Here is a 19,997-nt window from a genome sequence, read left to right as displayed (position 1 = left end):
GATACTCTCTGCCCCTGAAACCATGCACCTAGTAGGCGGAGACTTTAACTTGGTCATGTCCACACTAGCAGACCGCACTAAGGACCCAACTCGCAGGCCTCATAACTCTACTCCCCCACCACCTGATTCCACTCTTCTAGCACAGTCCATTGCTTCAATGCACTACATAGACTCATGGCGGCTAATGCACCCAACAGATCAGGAGTATACCTTCTTCTCCCCCCCACATAACTCCTTTTCCCGTATCGATTACTTCTTTGCCTCCCCTGCTCTAATAACCGCCCTATGCGACTCGGAAATTATGGATGCCAGACTCTCAGACCACAGTCCCATCATGATCCATCTGACCCATGCTAACCCTTCATCCTCCTCGCCCTCGTGGCGCTTTCCTTCATACCTGGCAGACAATGAAGACTTCCACCACACACTATACGAAGCGTGGAATGAACACGCCTCCACTAATGGAGCTCACATCACTGAACCTAACCTCTTTTGGGAAGCTGGTAAGGCCTTCCTGAGAGGGAGAATCATCTCTTATACCACCCGATTCAAAAACCACGCCAGGCAGCAATAAAAACAAGCCAGTGAAACTTTATGTTCAGCGCACGAACGCCTAACTCTAAACCGCACACCTGATAACATACAAGCGTGGAGGCAGGCTAAACGCACATTTGATCTTCGGGCAGAACAACAGGAAGTAGCTAAAATGTCATACTCTAAATTACACTACCACAGGTTTGGTAATAAGGCAGGCAAACTGCTGGCTAAACTGGACCAAGGCGACCCACTCATATCTCTACCCTGAGAGACGCGACTGGCTCCCTGGTTACATCACCGGCTGAAATCAATAATTTACTTACCAAGTATTACACAGATCTATACGCTGCCGACCAAACCGATCAAGCCACTGCTGAAACTCTCCTGTCCAAGATCCATCTGCCCAAACTTCAAAGTACACACCTAGAGAGGCTTAATGCTCCTATCACTACTGACGAAATACGACTGGTAATTAAAAATATGTCATCTGCCAAAGGCCCAGACGGATACACGGCTGAATTTTATAAATTAACCAACGACTTTATTCCAGATACCCTAAAACATGTTTATACAGCCATGTGGGATGGGGGCCCCTACCTCCCCATTGGAACACAAGCACACATCAAATTGATATCCAAAAATGGGAAAGCTCCCCAATCACCGGGCTCCTACCACCCAATCTCCCTAATCAACGTGGACGTCAAAATCCTCTAAAAAATCATTGCATCGCGTTTAGCCCCCATGCTCCCTTCCCTACTTCATTTGGCTCAATCCAGCTTCGTTCCAGGACGCTAAGCCACTCTAAACATTCGTAAGGTTTTAATGGCACTAAACCACGCTAAAATACACCCCAATCAAGACGTAGCTATTATATCACTCGACGCCGAAAAAGCCTTTGACAACGTTAGTTTGTCATGGCTGTTCAGAGTAATGGACCAATTTGGTTTTTCGGGACCAATTTGGTTTTTCGGGACCAATCATGGGATTTTTACAACAAATGTATGCATCTCCAACAGCATGCCTAGTCACTCCTGATTTTGTATCTGACTCAACACCCTTAACAAAGGGAACGAGGCAGGGCTGCCCCCTATCCCCCTTATTTTTTAATATAGCCATTGAGCCCCTATCCAGAATACTTAATTCACATGACAGGATCAGCGGCATCATCATAGGTGACCAAGTACTTCGTTCAGCCCTGTTTGCAGAAGACATACTGTTTTTTTCCACTGACCCCCCTCTCAGACTTCGACAGATTGCGAGAAATTTTTGCGGCCTTTCGATTAAGTTCTAGCTTTCGAATAAACTTTGACAAAAGTGAAATTCTACCACTCCACCCACGGTAGTCTGCTAAATGGAGACACCTATCTCTGTTCGCTTTGGCGTCCCGGTACATCACGTATTTAGGCATCCATATAGGACGTGAGCCATCCTCTCTATATGTGCTTAATTATCACCCTTTAATAATTAAAATTGTACAGGAGTTGGAAGCATGGGCGGCCCTTCCCCTCTCGCTCTTTGGGAGATGCCACCTCTTTAAAATGGTGTCATTTGCACGACTACTCTACCCAATGCAAACTATTCCTTTAATAAAACATTCTGATGTATACAAACTCCATAGGGCATTAACTGCTTTTATATGGTCCCGCAAAAAAACACGCATTGCTCTACAAAAATTATGCCTCCCAAAGTCCGAGAGTGGGGCGGGTCTGCCCAATATCCGTTTTTATAATCTCTCATGTTTACTTAGGCAAGGCCTAGACTGGCTGTCTGTAAAGTCTAAATACTGCAATACACTACTTGAAGGCAATTTGACCTCCCCACACGCCCTATCGGCCATCCTTCACTCTAACCCCAACACCCTACCACCTCACCTCAAGTCAAATATACTCATCAGGGATACAATCATCGCTTGGAGGGAGATACGGAAACTACTAGGACTACCATCGAATATCTCAAGCCATCTACCAATCAACCAAAGGCAACCCTATGTTTTTCCCATCCACTTCACACAAAGCTTTTGATCAATGGCGCACCAAAGGTCTCACGAAAGTAACCTCCGTATATCAAGATTTAACTGGCAAGTTTAAACCCTTCCAATCACTGTCGAGGGAATTTTCCCTGCCACCGACACACATCTTCTACCATCAACTAACTTGCTATCTGAGGTCCTGCTATAGACCTAAATCTGATCCTTTTCAGAAGTCCTTCATTGACACAGCGCTCCAGACAGATGATTACTCCATCTCCAATCTCTACTCTTACCTCATCCAACACCAATCAGAAAAATACAACCTCAAACCATTCCAAAAATGGTCTACCATATTTGGGGATGACAAACTGCCGGGAAAAATCCTAGAAGGATACAGACACGTTTGCAAGCTCACAATATGAGAAACTTGGCGAGAAACCCAATTCAAAATCATGCACAGGGCCTACTACCCATTCTACATCAACAAAGAGGATCCAACTCAAATTAAATGCCCTCGGTGTTCTTCACCTCGTCCCACTTTGCTCCACCGTCTTTGGGACTGCACAGCCATCACCAAATACTGGGACTCTATACTGACCTACATTGAAAAAATCACTAAAACAAAGATCCCGAAAGATCGCGTGCTTTGTTTATTTGGCTACGCACCCTCAACATCCTCTCCACCAGCGAGGGGACCTCTAATTATCTCACAGTGGACACACCTTTGTCTTCTGGTTGCCCGTAGGACGCTTATGACACATTGGATTACAACGACACCACCCAATCTACCTGCAGTAGAAAAAGAGCTATGCTATCACTCTTTTGCTTGGAGAGGTTGGACACCATTACGCTAAACTTTCATTCTACCTCACGCTTCTTCGCGAGATAGCGTAAATATATAGAAGCCACATTTACTCAGAATTTCCTCCAAGTCCTCATGTATCCATTCCGATATACAAACTGGTACCTGAAAAGAGTCTCGCCAACTCCCTGGGCAACCTTAAAGTATCTGATTTGTTTCGATCCCTCTGCCTTCCTACCGCCATGAAACTTATATGGACGCCTACAGCTCTTTGACCTCCATGACCCCTATTTCTTTCACACTGGTAACTCTTTTAGCCAACTGTGTCCTAAATGAGTCAAATTTTTATAAACACAGGTTATTATCTTCCAAGCTCTGCTTCCACTCCTGAGGGTAAAACGTTGTATGTTCTTAGTGTGTATTAACTGCTTTGTTTAACCACTGTTACATGGGTCGATATGACCCACCTACCACACCCCCCCCCCCCCCCCAGAGGTTCACATTGTTTCTTTACTGAACTGTACATTTATACATATATAGGAATCTGCCTCAGAGTTATGGCTTTGTACTGTGAAAAACTTTTTTTCAAAAAAAAAAAAAAAAAAAAGAAAAACTGAAATATCACATGGTCCTGAGTATTCAGACCATTTGCTATCACATTTATATATTTAACTCAGGTGCTGTCCATTTCTTCTGATCATCCTTGAGATGGTTCTACACCTTTGAGTTCAGCTGTGTTTGATTATACTGACTGGACTTTATTAGGAAAGCCACACACCTGTCTATATATAAGACCTTACAGCTCATAGTGCATGTCAGAGCAAATGAGAACCATGAGATCAAAAAGGAACTGCCTGAAGAGCTCAGAGACAGAATTGTGGCAAGGCACAGATCTGGCCAAGGTTACAAAAAATTTCTGCTGCACTTAAGGTTCCTAAAAGCACAGTGGCCTCAATAATCCTTAAATGGAAGATGTTTGGGATGACCAGAACCCTTCCTAGAGCTGGCCAAACTGAGCTATCTGGGGAGAAGAGCCTTGGTGAGAGAGGTAAAGAAGAACCCAAAGATCACTGTGGCTGAGCTCCAGAGATGCAGTCGGGAGATGGGAGAAAGTTGTAGAAAGTCAACCATCACTGCAGCCCTCCACCAGTCGGGGCTTTATGGCAGAGTGTCCCGACGGAAGCCTCACCTTAGTGCAAGACACATGAAAGCCTGCCTGGAGTTTGCTAAAAAAAAACACCTGAAGGACTCCAAGATGGTGAGAAATAAGATTCTCTGGTCTGATGAGACCAAGATAGAACTTTTTGGCCTTAATTCTAAGCGGTATATGTGGAGAAAACAGGGAACTGCTCATCACCTGTCCAATACAGTCCCAACAGTGAAGCATGGTGGTGGCAGCATCATGCTGTTGGGGTGTTTTTCAGCTGCAGGGACAGGACGACTGGTTGCAATCGAGGGAAAGATGAATGCGGCCAAGTACAGGGATATCCTGGATGAAAACCTTCTCCAGAGTGCTCAGGACCTCAGACTGGGCCGAAGGTTTACCTTCCAACACGACAATGACCCTAAGCACACAGCTAAAATAACAAAGGAGTGTCTTCACAACAACTCTGTGACTGTTCTTGAATGGCCCAGCCAGAGCCCTGACTTAAATCCAATTGAGCATCTCTGGAGAGACCTAAAAATGACTGTCCACCAACGTTTACCATCCAACCTGACAGAACTGGAAAGGATTTGCAAGGAGGAATGTCAGAGGATCCCCAAATCCAGGTGTGAAAAACCTGCTGCATCTTTCCCAAAAAGACTCATGGCTGTATTAGATCAAAAAGGTGCTTCTACTAAATACTGAGCAAAGGGTCTGAATACTTAGGACTAGAGGTCGACCGATATATCGGCTGATATTTGGGGTTTTTTACTTGATCGGCATCAGCTGATTGTGCTGATAAAAAAGGCCGATATAACTTCAGCGCGACTTGCAAATGACTTCTGTAATAGAAGTCAGTGCAAGTTGCCTGAAATCTTCTGTGAAATATCCGTAAAATTAAAATTAATCTGACCCCCATCCAGCGTTTCAATTGGAATTAAGGTCACTGATACAGGAAGCGTGGCAAAATGGAGTGCTTACCAATAAAGAAAGACAATTTCTATTACCATCTGAATGCAGCACTCCTTATTTTTACCACCTTCCCAAGGTCCACAAATCTCTGGTGGACCCCCCCGAGAGACCTATTGTGGCAAGTACGAACAGCTTCAGTAATGGATTATCCATGTATATTGATTGCTGTTTACAGCCCCTGGTGTGCCAATTACCTTCATATATCAAGGATTCCAATGATGTAATAAAAGCCCTTCAGAATTACTCACGGGAGGAGGGATATTGGTGGGCATCTTTAGACCTGTCGTCCCTCTATACCTCCATACCCCATGAAATAGGCCTGAGAGCTGTACAACACTTTTTGACTAAAAGTGGGGATTTTAATTCGCTACAATCACAATTTCTGATTCAAGCCACTGAATTTTGCCTCAGACGTAACTATTTTACATTCGGGGAGCAATTCTATCTGCAACGTAGGGGAACCGCCATGGGAACAAACTTTGCTCCTGTCTATGCTAATCTTACCATGGGCTATTGGGAAGAACATAACATCTGGGCCAATAATCCGTTCGCTGAGCACGTTGTCTTTTTTGGGCGGTATATCGATGACGTTGTGATCATATGGAGCAGGAGCCCAGATTTGTTCTCCTCGTTTGTGGCCCATTGTAATTCCAATTCTCTTGGTCTATCATTTACTCACGTTATAGATCCCCAGGAACTTGTGTTCTTGGATTTGGTGTTATTCCATGATCAACATAAGATTTTTTACTAGAAACCATGTTAAGCCAACCAGTGGCAATTCCTATCTTCACTTTGGGAGTTACCACCATCCATCATGGAAACACAACATTCCAAATGGCCAATTCAATAGACTCAGACATAATTGCTCAAGAGTGGAGGACTATGTGGAACAGGGGGCAGTGATGAAAAAGAAATTTCAAGAGAAGGGGTATCCATCTGACCTCATTACATGAACCCCCCTCTTAGAGTTAAGGGTTCAATAGATGAATCAAGAACCAACCAGACAGTTAGATTTATTTCTACTTTCAATGATAACTATAAGTCGATATCCAAAATTGTCAGAAAACATTTTGGTGTTCTATGTCTGGACCAACGTCTTGCTCCGGTATTACCTGAGGTCCCACAGGTAACGTTTCGTAAAGCCCGCACTATAAAGAACCTGCTAGCACCTAATAAAACAATAGACAAAACATCCAAATCCCCCCTTGATATTAGATCCTATTTTCATGATAGAAAGGGCATATTTCAGTGTAAAAAGAGGGGTTGTTTGACATGCCAGTTTATTGCCCATGGCACTAAAACTATCACAACCATCACAGGCAAAAAATACGAAATCAGGCAATTCATCACTTGTTCCACAGATTTTGTTATATATGTTTTGCGTTGCCCATGCGGGCTAGTTTACGTTGGTCGGACCATTCGGGCATTACGGGCCAGAGTGGGTGACCACCGTCGACTTATCTCTAAAGGGAATGACGAACACAGTGTGCCCCGGCATTTTTTACGTTTCCATAGCAAGGACGTTAGACTTCTGGAGGTCTTTGTGATCAAAACGATCCCCAAGGGTACATTAACCAACAATGAGAGATTCTCCTTGCTATGTAAACGCGAGGTCTTTTGGATTTACATGTTTGACTCGCTTGCCCCTAGGGGGTTGAATGAAGAACTAAAAACATGTAGTTTTGTGTAGAGTTGGTAAAAGGGTGGATTTTGTTGAGAATATTACTGAAGTTGTGAAAGGAAATTAATAAGAAACATCTAATAAGAATTCTTTGTATTTTTGTATTTTTAATTTTTTTTTTTTAAAAGAGACCTTTTAGAGGTATTTAAGAGAATTCTCTTTAAACAATAGTATTGAGTGACAACCAACAATAATGTTGTGTTTGATTATAAATCAGGTGTCTCATATATGTTTATATGTATGTTTTATTGCTATATATGTGTATTATTCTATTGTATGTTTTTCCATTGTTAGGTAGTTTGAATAATAGGGGGTTAATATTGGAGATTTTGTCCTCTTCCCCGCTTCTCCCCCATAATTGGTTAATATATATGTTTTATTGATATATATGTGCATTATTCTATTGTATGTTTTTCCATTGTTGAGTAGTTTGAATAACAGGGGGTTAATATTGGAGATTTTGTCCTCTTCCCCTTTCTCCCCCATAATGCGTTAATTTTTTTTTTTCCCCTCCCCTTGTGTTCCCTCCCCCAATTTACACTTATCTATTTAAACTTTGCGAGTTGCCTACTCCCTTGACTATGACAAAGCGCTGTGCGCGAAACGCGTCATCAAGGCAACCCCAGGACAGTGGCCCCAGCCAGAACCTTGTCACAGTGAGCATTGATCCATCCGTCCATCCATCTACCATCCCTGCGAAGCCTCTACATTAGCTAGCAGTGGTTACCCCAGCAACATCATCCTCATCATCCCTTCCCTGACAGATGATTTTTGACCAGTTTTTTATTTGCTTCACTTTTTTCATCGATTTTTATTAACTGTTACTGACTCTGCGCTTGTTTGAGGAGTTTGAGGCCGTCCAGGCAGATGTGAGCTCCATCAGCCTGCCGGCACTTTCACTTTCCCCTGATCCAATCCTCAGGTCTAGCATTGGCTTTTTGAGCAGTGTCACCAGGTCTCACAGAGGAGCGTTTACCCCTGTGGAGACACCATCTGGAGACGCAGCGGTTTGTTTCTCATCTGCTGACATCCCGGCGGCTCCCCCGTGCTGACGTCATCAGCCATCGCCGCGGAGCGTCGGCTCAGTGAACACCACAGCCGCCCTACAGCTCACTGGAGCCGGCGAGCTCCCCTGCATGAGGCTAGACTCCTCCAACCACAGGAAGGCTGTGAGTTTTTTCTCTCCACGTTCTCCTGCTCCCATCACTTTACCTATTCTCAACTGGTGCAAGTACTGTACTTTACTTTTGTCATCTTACTCATTGCTTCTTGTTGGGGATTTTTTCCGGACGAATCTCCTGTGCTGGCCTCCTATTGTCAGAGGGCTGACTGTCCGCTATTGCAAGTGCTCTTTACATGCTATTATTTAGTGCAATACCTTTTAACATCTAAAGATTTGGTCATTGTGTTTTTTAACTCTGTGTTACTGTGGTGCTTTCTGCAACAGTTTTTATATATTTTTTTATTTTATATTGTGGTTTAATTGTTCAGTAGTTATCACTGTTAGTTCACACTTATCATTGGTTTATTAAATCATTACATTTTTATGTCTGTTGCAGTTTGCTTTTAACACATCCTGAGCGCTGGGCTTTATTTGTCTCCTGTTATGATCTGTATCCACCAGCTACAGTTGGTCCAGCTGCACGGGGGGTCCTTTTTTTCTTTTCTTTTTTTCTTCCCTCCATTTTTAGGTATAGGTTATGGTGTATGTATACTAAATATCTGAGTACGTGGCATGGTAGATACATATGAGTCATATACCACATGTCCTATTTAGAGCGCTCCAGGTAGTCCACCATTGGCGCTGGGTTTTTGTTGTGTTTTTTTTCTGAAATCTTCTGTGAAGCAACTTCTCCCCTCTCTGGGCAGCCTGCCAAATCTGATAAAAAGAACCTGAAGGATACAATGTTTACACTTATGAATGAACTAAATTCCCTGTGTAGAAGCTCTCAGTTTAACCATTTAAAGACTAAATCTTTTCTGACATTTGTTGCTTACAAGTAAAAATCCTGTATTTTCTGCTACAAAAATCACTTAGAACCCCCAAACATTATATATATTTTTTAGCAGAGACCCTAGGGAATAAAATAGCGGTTGTTGCAATATTTTATGTCACACGGTATTTGCGCAGCGGTCTTTCAAACACAATTTTTTTTGAAAAAAATACAATAAATAAAAAAAAAAACTAAGCAGTAAAGTTAGCCCATTTTTTTTCGTCCAAAAGTTTTGATTACCTGTTTTTGTGTATTTAATATTTAAGATAGTTTTTTTTTTCTAAATTCTACATACGAGTGAACTGATTGGAGGTTTGTTTTGTTTAATAAATGTTTACATGTAAAAAATTTTCTGTATCACTTAAGGTTGCTTTCACAATGGAGCGGGCATGCGTTGACGGTAAAACGCTGCTAGTTTTAGCGGCGCTTTACCGTCATTTTAGCGGCGCTATTCGGCTGCTAGCGGGGCGCTTATAACCCAGCTAGCAGCTGAGGAAGGGGTTAAATGCGCCCCTGAAGAAACGCTTTGCAGGCGCTTCGGCAGCGGTGCGCATTCATTTCAATGGGCAGGAGTGGTGGTATACACTGCTCCAAAGATGTTGCTTGCAGGACTTTTTTTTAACATCCTGCCAGCGCATCGCCTCAGTGTGAATGAAAGCACTCGGGCTTTCACACGGAGACTGCAGGGGAGCTGTTTTACAGGCACTTTACAGGTGCTATTTTTAGCCCAAAAGCGCCTGGAAAATACCCCAGTGTGAAAGGGGTCCAACTGTTAGTATTTATGAGATGAAGGGGGGAAAAAAAAAAAAAAAAATCGGCCTAATATATCGGCCATCGAGATTTCTAAATATCGGCATCGGCCAGAGAAAAACCCATATCGGTCGATCTCTACTTAGGACCATGTGATATTTCAGTATTTCTTTTCTAATAAATCTGCAAAAATGTCAACAATTCTGTGTTTTTCTGTCAATATGGGGTGCTGTGTGTACATTAATGAGGAAAAAAATGAACTTAAATAATTTTAGGAAATGGCTGCAATATAACAAAGAGTGAAAAATGTAAGGGGGGTCTGAATACTTTCCGTCCCCACTCTATATTTATTAATTTTTTTTATTAAAAAAAGATGTACCAAACCACTATACATTCACTTTAAAAGATAAACATAAGAGATTTTGAGGATTACTTTGCTACCTACAGAGTCACCCATCTGGAACTAGTAGCAGTCTGCCAATGAAGCTGAAAACCTATCCTGCATGCTAGTTGCAGGTCAGTGACTCACTAATTTGTGAAGCACAAACAATTTGGCTATGGGAGCTTATATAACTTAGCCCCAACAGGTTCACTTTAAAAAGGTATGTCTACTAATGGCTGCTTAGGTAGGAACTTTTGTATTTCTCCTCTGCCCTGTTATACAGCATGTATAAATACATGTGAAAATATAGAACACATAAAACAAAAAGAAAAACAAGGCATTCAGTATAGATCTAATTAAGTTAAGCCAGTATTAAAAAACAAGCAGCCAGGAGTGTCAAATTAATCACTCCATGCTGTGCTAACATTTTCCCACAGCTAATCTTGACAAACTCGAACCAGACAAGTCAGATAAAAAACAAGCAGATAAATGATTGAAAAAAGTGTCTCATTAAATTACTTACACACATACAGACTGAGCAACAAAGCATTCTCTATGGATATGTAGCTATGTAGATATGTAGCTAAGGGTACCCATAATCATATAAAGTGAAGTCTACTGAATAGAAAACAATTTGACCACTATTTCCATCCACTTTAATAGCTATATACACGTTTTGTATTTTACAAGTTTTTACATTTATATGCTGTTACCCACAAAACTACATTAATTTCTTCAAAGAAGTAAACCAGATTTAGCCCAACACAGTTTTAAAGCAATAGCAATCATGAAATGCAGGTTACGTATGCTTGCAAGTCCCTGTGTTAGGGCCTGTTCACACTACCACATTGCACTCCACAGTTCTTGTGCGTTAAGTTAGAGGCAGCCCATTCAAATGTGGCAAAAAATAGTGGCAGTTATAATTTTTTGCAGCGCAGTGCAATGCATGCTGCTGTGTGTTTTGGTGCATTTTAGCACAAGTGTATGGTGGAGGCATGCTGAAATGCCATTCAAAATGAACTACAGTACACAAACACACATATGGCGTGTTACAGCAACACACATGTGTGAACAGGGTCTTCGGGTTCAAACTCATCTCAATAGAGCCATTTGGACCCCAGGCTAAAGCAGTGCATGTGGATTCAACATTTGCCCAAATCAAGATCAAGTCCCACCCTCTCCTTGCACTATACGCCACCACATTCATCCAAAGAACTTGAATAAATAGAGGTTTGGCCCTTTGTGGCTGTAAATAACAGATGTACTCAGATCAGAACTCTATTAGAACTGTATGAATCTGAAAGGCAAACTCAGCAGATTCAAATTTTTTCCACCTAAAAAATGGCATTTACTGTGAAATTGTACCTATACCCTGTAATTAAAATCCATAGCAAAGCAAATCAGTGAAAAATTTGCTTTTAGAATATAATTCCTTTTTAGAGAACTGTGTATGTGACAGAGCCTTGAAAAACAACTGAGTACTGTCCGTGATACTTTCTTCTTTATTTGCACTAATACAGCTACAATCGCCTCAAGCATGACAGAGCTTTGGAATCCTCGATTTTCTATTGTATTACATTAATGGAATAGGAACAGGAAGAACTGTTCCACAGAGACATTGTTGTGCAATGAATGAAAAAGTGGATCTGTGCAAAATTGCAGCTTCAGAATTCCTACTGAAACTAGTATACCATACACTGCTGACTTGTCTTACATCGTTTGAAGAATACATTTGACTAAAGCTGGCCATACACTATACGAAAAATCGGTCAATGGTCATTTGGTCAGTTCGTTCGTTTTTCGGCCCGTTGTAGGCACAAAATCTGTAATCGTTGGGACATTTTTGAGCCGAAATAACAAGGACAAGTTTGGAAATTTTCTGCCGAACGAACAATAAATTGAAAGATTAATGTGCTTCCCATCCTGTTTGCACTAGGTATATGTTAAAAAAAAAAAATGATTACTTTATGTCCACTGAACGATTTATCGGTCATTACATGATGTCACAACGGAATGTTCCTTTTTCGAAAAATGGGTTCGGACGATTTTTCGTATAGTATATGAACAGCATAAAACTAGGTCTTTAAACTTTAAAGAAAATCTGGCACAACAAAAACAAGATCAGAGGGTTGCTGATTAGACAAAAACCAACTTAAAAGTCACTAAATGCATGCCTCTACAGTAGATTAGTAGCATATCTAACTGTTGGTGAGGTCTAAATAGTACTGTAAGTAGCATCCTGTAAGCGCCATAAGAAAGTACTGAGAAATTAGAAAAGCACTGAGCGGTACAAACAAAGCAACTAAAATGTCCTAACAGCTTTGAATGTTCACATGTTAAAGTGATTGTAAACGATCACCTTGTAAAACAATCCTTTCAGTTTAAAATATAAATGAAAGGCAAAACATTTTGCATGGATATAAAAAAAAAATATTTTTTTTTTATACTCTTTTTCCCTTTTTTAATAAGTAATCACATTCCCTCTGTTCTCAGCTGCATAAGAGCTAGGGGGAGGAGAAGCAGCAGCACACGAGCTTCCCAGTGAATGATTGTGCAGCGGGGGGGGGGGGGGGGGGGCGTGGGCATGTCAGGACAAGTCTGATCATTGGAGAGCACACGGAGATCCCAGCATAGCTAGAGTACTGACCACATTGTGCTCTCCTGCTTAGTGTGGTCAGTTTTTAATAAGGAAAGCAAGCAGGAACACTAGAGATTTCAAATGATGGAATCAATACAAAGAGACCAGGATACTTTCCTATAAAAGTACATGGTACAGCAGCCACATATCAGGAATATGAAATGTTGGGGCAACAAACTAAGTCATGATTTGATGAGGTTCACATGAAATACACTCAAGTTATTCACCAAAGAAAGATCAAAGCTAAAAATAAAAGGAAAACAAAAAAGGTCTCAAAATGCAACCCACATAACTGTTGGGACAGTGGACACAAGAATCCAACAGGTTGCTCAATAAAGAGAAAAAAAGTAAAGAAACACAGTATGCTTCCAGAACCAGCCAAAACTTAGGACACCCATCAAACACAAAGGAAGGGGGAAGAGCACGTTATACACCACATGTTAAAGATTACACCCACAATGGCATGGAGAACATACCTGAGGTGACTAAGTAGAGGTTGAAGTCTTTCATCTGATTGCACTACTGGAAGCGATCGAGCTGACAACTGAAAGAAGAAGAGCAACACTATGAAATGATGGCCATTAAAAATTTGTACATGTGGAAAGCATTAACAATGAAAGGACTATACATTAAATAGGAAGTTATAAAATGATATGCATATGTGTGTTTGCCTACACCTCTGTAAAAGTGTATTATATTACACAATCGATTTAAAACTTCAGGCAAACCAATACACGTTTAAAATGAAAAAGTAAGCACCCATCTGCAGATGAATTTGTTGTAATTCTGTTGTGTCACAGCTGAAATCTGAGTGGATTCAGGTACTTAAGCTAGTTTGTATCAGGGTCTTTGCATTTGGATTGGACTAATTTGCATTGACGGTTCCGGTATTCTACATTTTAGTAACCACTGTAATAGAGTCAGTCCACCCAAAACAGATATTTCAGTTTCTAAAAGAGGACAACAATTTCCCTCTCTAGGGGAGGCTCTATATGTGAGCCAGTGTTTGAATTTCCTCATCTGCAGGTCTACTATGGACTTCATGAGGTATCACGCTCTCCCTACCGGTGGTTTCTTCAGTGCATCACACCAAGTGCTACAACTTTTTGGTCTATTAATGTTACGGAGATTAGAAGAAACGAAACCACACAAAAAGGTAGACAAGAGATCCCAAAGCTCATGTGTGGACAGAACAGGCATACACATGCGTATATATTGCTGGAATATGAAGGCAAGTCTGTAGTCAAGCGCTGACTCTACCTATAACTGAAACATTACTACCTGATGAATTAAACATTAAAATGGTATTAGAACCTTTACAGCAGTATTTCACAACCTTTTCATCACAGAGGAACCCTTGATATAACCTTCTAGTAGGGGTGCAACGGATCGTCACCGATCCGCGATCCGAACGGGCCACCCTGTTCGGATCGGCACACCCGCGCTCCGCGGCCTCGGGTTTTAGGAAAGGCCGCGGCTTCGGCCTAGCTCCGGAGCCGCGGCCATCTTGGTACACCCGGCCGGGTGTACCAAGATGGCCGCGGCTCCGGAGCTAGGCCGAAGCCGCGGCCATCTTGGTACACCCGGCGGCGCTGAGCATCGTGCTGACGTCATCATCCCGCCCCCAACTCGTGGGTTTGGCGGCTTCTCTAAAGCAAGGTATGAGTCTGACTATCAGGCACAGCACTAATACAGTGGGAAGTCTGTGTCTATATTACAGTGGGGGACATGGATTGGCTATATTACAGTGGGGGACAGGGACTGGCTATATTACAGTGGGGGACAGGGACTGGCTATATTACAGTGGGGGACATTACAGTGGGGGACATGGACTGGCTATATTACAGTGGGGGACATGGACTGGCTATATTACAGTGGGGGACATGGACTGGCTATATTACAGTGGGGGACATGGACTGGCTATATTACAGTGGGGGACATGTGGCTATATTACAGTGGGGGACATGTGGCTTTATTACGGTGGGGGACATGTGGCTATATTACAGTGGGGGACATGTGGCTATATTACAGTGGGGGACATGTGGCTATATTACAGTGGGGGACATGTGGCTATATTACAGTGGGGGACATGTGGCTATATTACAGTGGGGGACATGTGGTTATATTACAGTGCGGGACATTAAATGTGAAAATCAGAGGTGTTCTGTCACATTAGCAACCATGTAAGGTCAGCAGGTTTGCTGTTGGTTTTAAAATCTAACATCTAAACAGTCTGTCCGATCTACAAATACTGTATTTATGCATATAAGCTCCGTTTTGTGTTGAAAATAGCTTTTAAATCTAAAACTCCGGTGGGTGTAACAAGATTTGTGTGTTTGTTTTTTTTTTTTTTTTGCTGATCCGAAAATGATCCGATCCGTGACTCTGATCCGAGGATCGATCCGATCCGTGAGTTTTTTGATCCGTTGCACCCCTACCTTCTAGTCTCAAGGAAATCCTGATAAAAATGACTATCTACAACTAATGATACATTAGTGTGATGGCCAGTGGGAAGAATGCTCCTCACACTTGTGGACACTGGGAAAAATTACCCCCTTACAAATATCGGTCAAGGATGTCAGTGGGAATTTATCTGAGAGGCAGAAACCCTTAGCAACCTCTGGAGGAACCCTAGAGTTCCATGCAACCCTGGCTAAGAAACCCTGCTTTACAGTAAAGCAGTTTGCGACAAAAACCCATGTAGGGTCTACTTGGCAACCATAATCACCCTTACATTCTGAAAACCATAAAAATAAGTACACAAACATATGCCTAATCTAGTATGTTCAATTCAGTATTAAAAAAATGGATAAGTCAAATTGAAAAGCAATAAAGTATCTACCATCATCGTTACTTTTGTATCAGTGTATTTAAGCAGACCCTAAATGACAATGATACTCTAAACTAGAGGTCGACCGATATGGGTTATTCTCTGGCCGATGCCGATATTTAGAAATCGGGCCGGCCAATGGCCGATATATGATGCCGATTTTTGTGACCGATATTTTAAGCCGATTTTTCTTTTTTTGGCAGGTGGCACTGATTAGCACTGGCAGGTGGCATTGGTTGGCACTGGCAGGTTTCACACTGAGCCGATTTGTCAGTTTCAGTTACTCTATATGTAACTGAATGCAGAGACCAGCTGTCAGAATTCAGCATGATGGCGGGAGTGGGTGGGGCCCGGGGTGGGCGGGGCCCTGCAGCTATCAAAAACCAGCCAAGGAATGGGCTGCTTAAAAAAGTGGGTGGGGCCACATACACATTTTTGCACAAAAATCGGCCAATGCTGATTTCTTAAAGAAGGCCAGATATCGGCCGATATATCGGTCGACCTCTACTCTAAGCACATACAGAGCGTTATAAAGCTCTGGAATGGGCAAAATGAAAATATAACAGGTGAAAAGCCTGCCCTGCCCACTCCAAGCTGTTAATTTCAACCCTTTAATAAGAAAAACAATTGCAAATGGCAGCCCCAAATTTCAGGTCACATGACATCAGCAGCCTCAATTTTCCCCAGCCTGGAGCTGCGTGTTGATTACCTGTCTGAAGTTTCATATTATAGATAAAATAAGGCAGTGCTGGCAACATAAAACAAATAAATGCATCATGCAATGGATAATCAAATGCCAGATGACAAATAACACTATATATGGAAAAAAAAAAAAAATTGTGGACAAGCCAGCTGCACAAGAAAATGTGCAGCTAATTATATACTGTATATACACATACACATATACACATACATACATACACAGTATCTCACAAAAGTGTTATTATATCTTTTCATGGGACAACACTGAAGAAATTACACTTTGCTACAATGTAAAGTAGAAAGTGTACAGCTTGTATAACAGTGTAAATTTGCTGTCTCCTCAAAATAACCCAACACACAGCCATTAATGTCTAAATCGCTGGCAACAAAAGTGAGTACACCCCTAAGTAAAAATGTCCAAATTGGGCCCAGAGTCAATATTTTGTGTGGCCACCATTATTCTCCAGCACTATCTTAACCCTCTTGGCACGTAGTTCACCAGAGCTTCACAGGTTGACACTGGAGTCCTCTTTCACTCCTCCATGACGACATCACAGATGTTCGAGACCTTGCGCTCCCCCACCTTCCGTTTGAGGATGCCCCACAGATGCTCAATAGGGTATAGGTCTGGAGACAAGTTTGGCCAGTCCATTACCTTTACCCTCAGCTTCTTTAGCAAGGCAGTGGTCTTCTTGGAGGTGTGTTTTGGGTTGTTATGTTGAAATACTGCCCTGTGGCCCCATCTCCGAAGGGAGGGGATTATGCTCTGCTTCAGTAGGTCATAGTACATGCTGGCATTCATGGTTCCCTCAGGGAACTGTAGCTCCCCTGTGCTTGCAGCACTCATGCAGCCCCAGACCATGACACTCCCATCACCATGCTTGACCGTAGGCAAAACACACTTGTCTTCATACTCCTCACCTGGTTGCCGCCACATGCGCTTGACACCATCTGAACCAAATAAGTTTATTCTTGGTCTCAATAGACCACAGGACATGGTTCCAGTAATCCATGTCCTTAGTCTGCTTGTCTTCAAACTGCTTGCAGGCTTTCTTGTGCATCATCTTTAGAAGAGATTTCCTGATGGGACGACAGCCATGCAGACCAAATTTGATACAGTGTGTGGCGTATGGTCTGAGCACTAAAAGGCTGACCCCCCCCCCACCCCTTCGAACGCTGCAGCAATGCTGGCAGCACTCATACTTCTATTTCCAAAGGACAACCTCTGGATATGACGCTGAGCATGTGCACTCAACTTCTTTGGTCGACCATGGCGAGACCTGTTCTGAGTGGAACCTGCCCTGTTAAACTGCTGTATAGCCTTAGCCACCGTACTGCAGCTCAGTTTCAGGGTCTTAGCAATCCTCTTATAGCCTAGGCCATTTTTATGTAGAGCAACAATTTTTTTTTTCAGATCCTCAGAGAGTTCTTGTAACCCTAATGAGTCACGCGACACTGGGGAAGGAAAATGTCTAATTGGGCCCAATTTGAACATTTTTAATTATGGGGGTGTATTCACTTTTGTTGCCAGCGGCTTAGACATTAATGGCTGTGTTGAGTTATTTTGTGGGGACAGCAAATTTACATTGTTATACAAGTTGTACACTGACTACTTTACATTGTAGCAAAGTGTAATTTCCTCAGTGTTGTCACATAAAAAGATATAATAAAAAATTTACAAAAATGTGAGGGGTGTACGCACTTTTGTGAGATATGTATATGATAGTTAGATAGTTCTTCCACACCAAAAACGGCAGCAACCACCTAGGTAATTTTGCTACACATGTAAATACTGTAAATTCACCAAAGATTCTAGTATTTACCTAGATAATACACTGTACACTAACATGACTTATAAAAGGATAACAAGAGGCCCAGAAGATATTGGTACTTAGTCCCAGAGCCAGATGTATAGCAAGTCCACATTTACTATACCAAACAAGTTCTCTCCTGTGCACCAAGCATGCTTGCAAGGGGAAAGTCAAATTCATTAGGCCTTTTCATGGTTGAGAGGCAGCTCAGATGATTTACAGAAAAAAAAAAACACTTTCCTAAATACCATGTACTGTCAAGGAAAATTAATTTTACTTATTAAGACTGCTGTAAAAGGAACTCATTTTGTCAAGTATCATTAGTTTCACTATCCTTACCATATTTAGGACCATAATTTAGTAAAAATATAAACTCTTTACGCAGTTATTAAATACGATTTCTACTTAAGCCATGTTCATGGCATCCTCCTGACCAAAAACATAACAAAACAAAATTAAAACAGTTTATAAACCTGTAAACATTCAAAAAAATGTTTCATAAAAAGTTGACCAACAACCGTTTCAGTTTCACTTCAGTGTGTATTTTTTTTTTCTTTGCACAGATAGTCCCATTTCATTAAAACTATCCTGACATGAACGGTTAACCTAAAACTCTACAGTCTGCAAATGTATTTTGTCATCTTTTCCTAGAAATCAATGGAGTAACATGTCAGGCACTTTGCACTGTTATTGTGCAGATACCTCACCTTCTTATCTCGCAGGAACATCAACGTTCCAAGTGTGAATGATTGAATGCTAAAGCCAGTGTCCTTGACAATCCAACACTATAGGATTTATCTATCTTGGTAAAATGTGTGCAGGTTCTGCAAGAAGTGATGCTACTCTGACAGTTAAAAAAAAAAAAAAAAAAGACATTTACAGCGATCTTGATTTAGTCTCCACAAAGAAGCATGCTGATCCAGCACTCTGCATTAAATGTACTTACCTCTCACAATAGGGAAAGGGGGGGGGGTGCGTTGCTAAAGTTAAACCTTTACAGAACAACCAAGAAAAGCCAACTTGGGTGGCAGTCACCGTGTTGTCATGATCAGACATTGCTATAGCGAAAGAAGACCAATGATGTACGGAGAGAAAGCAATTACTGGAGCAGGTACAAAGTATAACTAAGAATATATTAGCAATGGCTGCAAAGGCAGATGCAAATACTGGTGATAATATTGAAAAAATTAGTGACTGAGAAATGTGTATTGGAACAGAAAATGAATGAATTAGAGGAAATGTGTAAACAAAGAGAAAGTTCCATTGCCTCTTTTAATCAGAGAGAGGCTGAGAATAAGCGTATTATAATACTGCTTAGGAAGGAATTATATGAAGCCCAGTCTGCCATGGAGTTATCCTCCGCACATGTTCAGCGTTCAGCAAAGATAGAGGCTTTGGAACAACATGTAGAAAAGCCAAATGCAAGTGTTGCTGCGCTTGAAATTGATTCAGGAATTGAAACAGTGGAGACGTCTGATGAGTCCATTGCTAGTAACTCCTGAGACAATGAAAGTGTAAAAATCTGTTCATTCCAATCATAGTAATGTTATGCAGCAATGTGAGTCTCCATCGCCATATGCTCAGAGAAGGGCCTATGCAGGGAGACCAGCTCTCAAGTGCTTTGTTTGTATAAATGGGGGTCCACATAGCTAAGTATTGTTTGATGGCTAATAATGATATGCAAAGGAAGTCGCACTACCCGAAAACTACATCAAGGCATTATGAAGTTTATTCTGCAAGATGGGGTAACAATCCAAGGCATAGAGGCCATAGTAATCAAACCCG

General features: G+C 41.7%; 1 protein-coding gene across 5 annotated transcripts in view; it reads right to left on the bottom strand.

Annotated features, from left to right (window-relative positions):
• Positions 1–19,997, bottom strand: part of PRIM2 (DNA primase subunit 2) — a 449,872-nt gene that overhangs the window by 157,688 nt on the left and 272,187 nt on the right. For all 5 annotated transcript variants that reach the window (XM_073626716.1, XM_073626712.1, XM_073626715.1 and 2 more), the window contains exon 8: positions 13,346–13,413. In XM_073626716.1, coding sequence (XP_073482817.1) covers positions 13,346–13,413 — 68 coding nt within the window. The remainder of the gene's footprint in view (positions 1–13,345; positions 13,414–19,997) is intronic.

The sequence above is a fragment of the Aquarana catesbeiana genome, linkage group LG04 (assembly GCF_042186555.1).
Source record: "Aquarana catesbeiana isolate 2022-GZ linkage group LG04, ASM4218655v1, whole genome shotgun sequence".
In the NCBI taxonomy this organism is placed as follows: domain Eukaryota; kingdom Metazoa; phylum Chordata; class Amphibia; order Anura; family Ranidae; genus Aquarana; species Aquarana catesbeiana.
Note: the sequence above shows the minus strand (reverse complement) of the source record. Positions and strands in the feature narration are given on the sequence as shown.